This window comes from Galeopterus variegatus, unplaced genomic scaffold (genome assembly GCF_000696425.1).
Source record: "Galeopterus variegatus unplaced genomic scaffold, G_variegatus-3.0.2 Scaffold2301, whole genome shotgun sequence".
NCBI lineage: Eukaryota > Metazoa > Chordata > Mammalia > Dermoptera > Cynocephalidae > Galeopterus > Galeopterus variegatus.
Genome location: NW_007728412.1, coordinates 24,080 through 33,927, shown reverse-complemented (window position 1 = coordinate 33,927; position 9,848 = coordinate 24,080). Strand labels below are relative to the sequence as shown.

The 9,848-nt window shown below is 36.0% G+C and overlaps 1 protein-coding gene across 1 annotated transcript in view; it reads right to left on the bottom strand.

The window, feature by feature from the left end:
* LOC103597392 (calcium-binding mitochondrial carrier protein SCaMC-1-like) overlaps positions 1–9,848 on the bottom strand; it is a 55,703-nt gene that overhangs the window by 22,771 nt on the left and 23,084 nt on the right. The window contains exon 5 of the mRNA XM_008581221.1: positions 5,457–5,615. Coding sequence (XP_008579443.1) covers positions 5,457–5,615 — 159 coding nt within the window. The remainder of the gene's footprint in view (positions 1–5,456; positions 5,616–9,848) is intronic.

The following is a 9,848-nucleotide window of genomic DNA, read 5'->3' as shown; positions in this document are numbered from 1 at the left end:
AATGGACAACAGACACATGAAAAAATGCTTAACATCACTCAGCACTCTGGAAATGAAAATCAAAACCATACTGAGATACCATCTCACCCCAGTTAGGATGGCTAATATCCAAAAGACTGTGAATGATAAATGCTGGCGAGGTTGCAGAGAAAAAGGGACTCTCATACATTGCTGCAAAATGGTGCAGTCTCTATGGAAAATGGTATGGAGGTTTCTCAGACAATTCCAGATAGATCTACCATATGACCCAGCTATCCCACTGCTGGGAATATACCCAGAGGAATGGAAATTATCAAGTTGAAGGTATACCTGTTCTCCAATGTTCATTGCAGCACTATTTACAATAGCTAAGAGTTGGAACCAGCCCAAATGTCCATCATCAGATGAGTGGATATGGAAAATGTTGTATATCTACACAATGGACTACTACTCTGCTATAAAAAAGAATGAAATACTGCCATTTGCAACACCTAGGAGAGACCTAGAGAAAAATACATTAAGTGAAACGAGTCAGGCACAGAAAGAGAAATATCACATGTTCTCACTAATTTGTAGGAGCTAAAAATAAATAAATAAATACACAAATAAACTGGGGGGAAGGGAAAAAGACACAACAATCATAATTCCTTGAAGTTGTTATGACAAGTGAACAGATATGAGGTTGTTGGGAGGGAGAAGGAGGGGGAGGGATATTTTGGTAATGGGCCACAATAATCAACCACATTGTATATTTATATAATAAAATTAAATTTAAAAATAAATAAATAAATAAAAAGGACAAGAAGGTAATGAACTAAAATGTTAATAATGATCACTAAGGGTTATAAGAAGATAGATAACTTTTCTACTTTCTACCGCTCTATTTTCCAGATTTTTCTTAGTATATATTTATTTTATTTTGAAAATACAATTTTTTTTATTTTTAAACTACATTTTTATGAAGTACAACATGATATTTTGATACATGTATACAATGTGTAATGATAAATTCAGGGTAATTAGCATATCCATCATCTTAAATATACATCATTTCTTTGTGATGAGAACAGTGAAAAACCTCTCTTCTAGCTATTTTTAAATATATAATATAATATTGTTAACTCTAGTCATCTACTAAGCAATTGAACACCAAAACTTATTCTTCCTTTCTAATTGTGGCTTTGTACCCTTTGGTTGATCTCTCACCATCACCCCCTTACTTTCTACCCTCCCCATCCTCTCTCTGGTAACCTCCCCATCCTCTGGTAACTACCATCCTACCTTCTACTTCTATGAAAACAGTTTCTTAGATTCCACATATGAGTGAGATAAATTGGTGGAATCACAAAAGACCCCGAATAATCAAAGTAATCTTGAGCAAAGAGAACCAAGGAAGTGGTATCACACTATGTAACTTTAAAACATACTACAAAGCTATAGTAACCAAAACAGCATGATACTGGAATAAAAATAGTCACATAGACCAATGGAACAAAATATAAAGCCCAGAAATAAACACACACACACCTACAGCCAACTGATTTTTGATAAAGGTGCCAAGTACGCACAATAGAGAAAGGATAGCCTCTTCTATAAATGGTTGTGGAAAAACTGGTTATCCATATGTAGAAGAATGAAACTAGATCATTATCTCTCACCATATACAAAAGTTAATTCAAATGGATTAAAGACTTAAATTTAAGACCCCAATCTGCAAAACTATTACAAGAAAACATAGAGGGAAAGCTTTGTGACATTGGTCTAGGAAGGAATTTTGGGATAAAACCTCTAAAGCATAGGCAACAAAAGCAAATATAGACAGATGGAATTACATTAAACTAAAAAGCTTCTGCACAGCAAAGGAAACAATCAACAGAGCAAAGAAACAACCTACAGAATGGGAGAATATATTTGTAAACTAAATATATGATAAGGGGTCAATATTGAAAATATATAAGGAACTCAAAAACTCAACCCCACCACCAAAAAAACAAATAATCTGATTAAAACAGGCAAAAGACCTGACTGAATAGACATTTCTCAGAAAGAAAACATACAAATGTCCAATAGATACATGAAAAAATGTTCAACATCACTAAACATCAGGGAAATGCAACTGATTATCACCTCACATCAGTCAGAATGGCTACTATTAAAAAATCAAAAGTTAACAAGTGTTGTGAGGATGTGGAGAAAATGGAACACTTTCACACTGTTAGTGGCAATATAAATTAGTTACAACCATTATGGAAAACACTATGGAGGTGCCTCAAAAAATTAAAAATAGAACTACCATATGATCTAGCAGTCCCACTACTGAATATATACCCAAAGGAAATGAAATTGGTATGCTGAATATATCCGCACTCCTATGTTTATAGCAGCACTACTCACAATAGCCAAGATATGGATTCAATCTGAATGTCCATCGACCAATGAATGGATAAAGAAAATGTGAGATATATGTATATACACACACACACAAACAAACACACAATGTAATACTATTTGACCATAAAAAAAGAATGAAATCCTGTCATTTGCAGCAACATTGATGAACCTGGAGGATATTACATTAAGTTAAAAATACAATTTTTGAAAGTGCAAACAAATAACCATAGAAACTTAGGTGTGGCTTTGATAAAAATAGTAACAGTGCTATTTATTCATCTTATTTCTCTACAAAAATGAAACCCTTCATTTTTTTTTTAGCATTGACTATGTTGCAGGCATAATGCTAAGCATTTTGTAAAATCTTATTTAATTCTTAAAATAACGGTATTATGATCCCCATTTTATCGACCCAATTAGGACTGATCAAATAACTTGCCCATAATTTAAAAGTATCAAAGCCAGAATTCAAACCCAAGGCTCTCTGACTGTAAAGCCCCTCCTCTTAACTATATTAATCTACTTCTGACCACACAACACTTACGTCCTTCTCTAGTTCCCATATTGTTTTCCAGTTGTGTGCATCTCACACAGTAACACTTCCATCAATAAAGAGCACAAGTTCTAATGAACCCATTTCACTGTCAAATACAGGTACAAATGAAAGCCGTGAGATTTGATGAAGAATGGCATAAAAGGGCAGAGACTCCTTTCCTCCTTCCCTTCCCTCCTTCCTTGCATCTAATTACATCACTCTTCTTTCCCATTTCTAACTCATTTTTCATCTATCATCTTCCCTCTTTTCCCCATTTCTTCACTATTTTCCTTTTCTTTTCTATCTTTTCATCTCTTATCCTCTTCCTATTCCTATCTATCCCACTCCCTTATTCCTTTCTCTTTTTCCACTCTTTCCTTATCCCCTTATTTGCTCCATACATTTTCATGCTCCCTAATCCATCAACATTTTTAATCCCTTGGAGAACTGATCATCCCTACCTTGTGTCCCTACAATAGCCACACATACTTTTCTATCTTGCATAGAGCAAGCTCTCATAAGTGACAATTATTTTCAATATCATCACCATCACCACCACCACCACCATCATCATCATCATGCATATATGTTGTTTATGTCGTTCATATCTCTAGGAGATATACTTTTTCTTCTTTGCTTTTCTCACACCTAGCATATGATAGGACACACAACAAATGCATCTCTCTTTACTTGTCCTCTTGGTTGCTTTCCCATCTCTTTCATCTCCCTATGTCTCTGTTTCTGTGTAGCACTGTATTGTGTCTGCATCTTTTCCCTTTAACTTCATTTTTTATTTTTTGAGAGGCCCAGTCACTGAGGAAGTTGAATTTTCTATTTCTACCTGCAATAGAGGATTGTTAACTCTTGCTCTTTCCTAAAAACTGACTGAATTTAGTCACCTGACTGAAGAAAATATAGGTTACACATTATCAAAAATGCAGGAGGATGGCAGGTTATTTGTCTTACCATCTTATGCCATTCAAAGTGTGTTCCTTATACTTACCTCACTGAATTAAAGGTCCTTATTGCCTTTTGATGCGTTAACCAAGATATCACCATATATTTATGTGAGAAATAATAGGCAGAGGGTAAATGATATTTACTCCCCCTTGGTGTTCCCATAGTACTATGTACAGTCATGCTCCACATAAAGATGTTTCGGTCAACGATGGACTGCATATAAGAGGGTGGTCCCATAAGACTATAATGGAACTGACAAATTCCCATCCCCTAATGATGTCATAGCCTTCATCTTAGTGCAACACATTTCCTTTTCTATGTTTAGATATGTTCAGATATGCAAATACTTACCATTGTGTTACAACTGCCTACAGTATTCAGTACAGTAGCATGCTTATACAGGTTTGTAGCCTAAGAGCCACAGACTATACAATACAGTTAGGTGTGCAGTAGGCTATACCATCTAGGTTTGTGTAAGTACACTCTATGATGTTCACACAATGACAAAATCGTCTAATGACACATTTCTTAGATTGTATCCCTGTTGTTAAGTGAAGCATGACTGTATATCCTCTGTCTGGGTACATAGCACTTAGATCACATTTTATCTTTACTTGCCTGATTATCTATATTTTTCCTGCTAGACTGTAAATTCTCTAAGGGCAAAACTACATCTAACTTACTACTGTAACCCTTAATCCCTATTAAAGTACCTAGAACATAATAGGCCCTAAATAAATATATGTGAAATGAATAAATGAAGCCTTTTTTCTCCCAAAGGCTTTCTTTCTAACAGCCTTTATTTTCCAAAAATGACATAATTATATAAACTTAGATTTTAAGATGAGTCAAATATTTTTTGGAATGAGGAAGAAGCATAAATAAATAGTTCTTAATTATGTAACATTATAATTTTTACACAATTAATTCACATTGTATAATAATTAGTCTTAATCCAATGTTACCAAAAAAAAAAAAAAAAGACAGTAAAACACCCAGGTATATAAATTTATTTACAGATTTAAATTCACTAGATTGTGGATTATTAATTCTCATATCCTTGTAGAGAAAGTATTCAGCAAATATTAAATTTTAATTATGAATTTTAATTGCGGTACTTAGCAGATTAAGTGATTTGATAACTACTGTTGACAATCCATTACTCAAAATTAATTAGACAACATATAATAATACACTCTAAGTAACTAACTTTCTAACCCAGAGAAATATTCTTAGTATTTAAATAGTATAATAGAACAATGTTATTATGTTATCAGGAATTAGAGATAACCAATAAATAGACTAATGGTATCTTATCACCATCAGATTTAGTTATATTACTGAAAAAACTTCTAATAGAGTGGTTCTATTATTATTTTAAATAAAATTAATTTAAATAGCATACGACCATCTTTTTAAAAATTAAGTCTCTTAATATTGAAAATAAGGAAATTTACATTTTCATAAAAATGTAAAACTTTCATGAGCAATAGTATGAAATGTGCCAAAACATTTAAAATATTTCTTTCTGAAAATCATTAGAGATTTTTCAAGTTACAATAACTCTTAAGGAGTAAAACATGCAAACTACCTGCATCATGACTTTCAAACGATCGAAGGGTGCTGTGAATGTACGTGCAACTGCGCTAGCTATTCCTGCTGCCACCAAACGCTTCCACCAATCTCCAGACCGCTTTTCTTCTTCAGTAAATTCATCTGGAATAGTTATACTCTCCCCTATGTCAATTATCTGATAAATGCAAAAAAAAAAAAAAATAGACTATGAAAAACTGATAAATTAAAAGGATAAATTTTTACAGGAACCAAAAATCCAAAGTTTTCTTTCGTATGTCAGTTCTTGTTAATGAAGGTTAACAATTTCCTTAGCACTTGTCCTAGACTGAATAAGTTTTAATAGCACTTTCATATATAGATTTAATGTAAAATTAATTTCCATTAAATTAGAGTTATTAATTTAAAATTGTCAAATTATTTAGATAATCTCTTCCATTAAAAATGTAAACCTTGAGTGCAGGGATCACGTTCTAGTCACCCACCACAGTGCCTGCCACACACTAGGTAAAGAATGAATGCTTAATAAATTTTACCTGCTTTATTTCAAATTCTTTCAACCTCCATTGTGCACTTACTTAAACCTAAGTCAGAATTCAAAAGCAGCATCTTATGTTTCGATTAATTTACTCTATTATTTACTTTGACTGTTTCTTCAAATGTTAATCAATTTTAAGAAATCTGCACTCTAACAAAGTTTTACGTCTCACTTTATTTTCAGTGATCATACATGCTTTTGCTAAGACCATCCATTTTTTCTAAATGTTGAGGCAATAGAGTTCATTGGAAAGAGTGCCGAACTGTACTCAGAGAATCTAGGTTCCATTACTTGTCAACACTTCTATGCTTCTTAGTTTTCCCACCTTCATTTATTCATAAGATCAGTCACCCCCCTTCCAATCACTTTCCCACCTCAGAGCCTTCGTACTTAATTTTCACTGTGCCTAGAACAATTCTCCTTGGCTCTTTCCACAGATTCCTCTCTAATACTTAGCACAATCTTAATTTATTTTACAGTTTTAATCGATTAGTTCATTTTCTGTTTATTGCTTTATTGCTCCACTAGAAAGTAAGTCCAATGAGGGCAGCAATCTGGTCTCTCTCATGTACTGCTGTAAACCTAGTATGTTGGTCCATGAAGACAAAGTTGCTCAATAAATATTTGGGTTTGGGGTTTTTTTAATTAACTTATTTATTTATTATGAATATTCATGAGATACAAAGCTGATTGTCCCCCCCTCCTGCCCATGATGTGGGGTCCAGATTCATACTGGGGGCATATCCATTACCAGAAATTACTTTTGTTCACTTTGTCCCCTCTCAATTATCCTCCAACCTCCCTCCCCTTCCCCCTCTCCCCTCAACTCCAATTGGTAGCCCTAGGAATGTTCCCTCCCTCTGTTGGATCATGGCACTACTGTGGTCTTTCTTTCCTGCCTTCCTTTCTCTCTTAGCTCCCACATGAGTGAGCACATGCAGTATTTATCCCTCTGTGCTTTGCTTGTTTCACTCAACGTAAGTTTTTCCAGGTTCATCCATGTTGTTGCAAATGGGAGAATTTCATTCTTTTTTATAGCAGAGTAGTATTCCATAGTGTATATATACCACAGTTTCCTTATCCAATCATCCATCAATGGACATTTAGGTTGGTTCCATATCTTGGCTATTGTAAACAGAGCTGCAATAAACATGCAAGTGCAGGTATCTCTTCCACATGATGATTTCCATTCCTCTGGATATATACCCAGAAGAGGGATTGCTGGATCATATGGAACATCTATCTGTAGTTGTTTGAGAAACCTCCAAATTGTTTTCCAAAGTGGTTCTACTAATTTACAGTCCCACCAACAGTGCAGGAGTGTTCCCTTTTCTCCACACCCTCACCAGCAAAATATCTGTTGAATTAATAAATTAGCATGCCAGACCCTGGGCTATGTATTAGCAATATAATGGAGTTAGTTTCTGCCCTCTAGGAGCATACAATACAATGAGACAGAAAAAAAAATCAATTATAATTCAGAGTGATAAGCACAATAACAAAGGTAGTAAATAAAGGTGTCTTAAGAACACAGTATGGATGCATTTAACAGAATGTGGGTTTTACCTTTTGGTTGGGGGGGGTAAGTGGAACTGTCAGGTAACTTAGAAGCAGCAAAGCCTCGATCTTAGTCCAGGTATTCTGACCTCAGAAGCTACCTTCTTGGCTATCATACTATACTATATCTCTATAGAAGTAGGGATTAACCAAGGGAATATTCTAGGCAGAGAAAATAGTGTGTTCAAAGACATTACATATTCTTTTTTTTTTTTTCCTTTTTGTCATTTTTTACTGACCGGTAAGGGATCGCAACCCTTGGTGTCGCGCCCATACCAGGGACCGGCAACGGGATCGCAACCCTCGGTGTTGCGCCCGCACCGCGCTCAGCCAGTGAGCGAGAACCGGTCTCCACATGGGATCCGAACCCTCAGTGGGAGCGCCACCGCGCTCCCAAGCGGTGCACTCTCCAGTGCGCCACTGGGCCGGCCCCCAAAGACATTACATATTCTAAGAACCACAAGATTATATGTAGGCATGGAAGGAGGGTAAAGGAAAGTGCAAGGTCTAAGAATAATGCAGAGATTTCTGGCTTGGACAACTGGGAAGGTGGTGGTACCATCCAGTGAAAAAGGAAAAGAAAGCTTGGGGGTAAGGTGATGAGTAGTTTGTACATGTTACATTTGTGGTATCTCAAGTGATATCCAATAAGTACTTGCATATGCAAAAGAAAGGTGTGGTCCACAGACATAAGATTTAGAATCATCAATCAGACTGTACTTGGTAATTCAACCTGGGAATGTAAGTGAAATTTCCTAGAAAAAATGTAAAGAGAAACAAAAGAAGTTGAAGATAGAACATAGAAGAAAACTACTGTATATGAGTAAGACAGATTGAGGAAGAGGATCTTCAGGGGAAACAGAAAAGTAATGTCCAAAGAGATGGGAAGAAAACCGGGAGAATGAAGTGTCACAAAACAAGTCTTAACAAATTGAAGAAGATTGAAATCATACCAAGTATCTTATCTAACCACCATGGAATGAAACTAGAAATCAATAGCAGAAGGGAAACTGGGAAATTCACAAGTACATTGATATTAAACGTTCCCTTGAACAATCAATGAGACCTATCCTAGAGAATTTGTGTGTTCACTAGAGAAGAATGTATATTCTACTGCTGTTGGGTGAGATATTCTGTATGTATCTGTTAGGTTGAATGGTCTACAAGTTCTCTCTTTGGTTGTACAAGACCTCTCTTTCCTTATTGATCTTCTGTCTGGATATTCAATCCATAACTGAAGTGGGATATAAAAGTCTCCTACTATTACTGCATTGTTGTCTATTCCTCTCTTCATTTCTGTCAAGGGGAGGTCAAAAAGTTTGTGGAAAACGAAATTAAAAGTTAAAATCAAAAATATAAACTTTATTTCTCAACATAAGTTCTATCAAGTTCAAGATACTTTTGTAAGTGATAGTACCAACGATTTAATCCATCCCTAAAGAATTGAGGGCCCTACAAATTTAACTATGTCAATTCAGTCTTTTTTACATAAACTGAAGAAAAATGGGTGCCCTTTAAAGATTTTTAAGATTATAGAAAAAAGAAGTCAAAAGGAGCCAAATATGGACTGTAAGATGCATGCCTAATGATTTCCTTTCAAAAGTTTTACAAAATTGCCCTTGTTTAATGAGAAGAGTGAGCAGGAACATTGCTGTGGTGAGAAAAGACTCTCTGGTAAAGCTTTCCCAGGCATTTTTCTGCTGAAGCTTTGGCTAACTTTCTCAAAACACTCTCATAATATGAAGATGCTGTCATTCGTTGGCCTTCCAGAAAGTCAACAAGCTAAATGCCTTGAGAACTCAAAAAACTGTTGTCATGTCCTTTGCTCTTGACCAGTCTGCTTTTGCTTTGACTGGACCGCTTCCACCTCTGGTCCACCACTGCTTTGATTGTGCTGTCTTCAGGATCGTACTGATAAAGCCATGTGTCACCTCCTATTACAATTCTTGGAGGAAATACTTCAGGATCTTGATCCCACTTTTTTTTAAACTTCCCTTTGAAAGCTCTGCTGTTGTCTACAGCTGATCTGGGCACAACAGTTTTGGTACCCACAAGTGAAAGTTTGATCGATTTTGGCCGGCCCGGTGGCGCACTGCTACAGTGCGCCGCTTGGGAGTGTGGCGGCGCTCCCGCCAAGGGTTCGGATCCCACATACAGACCGGTTCCCGCTCACTGGCTGAGCGAGGTGCGGGCGCAGCACCGAGGGTTGCGATCCCATGGCTGGTCCCGGTCCAGTACGGGCGCGACACTGAGGGTTGCGATCCGTTGCCGGACACGAAAAAAGATAAAAAGGAAAAAAAAAAAAAAAAAAAAAGA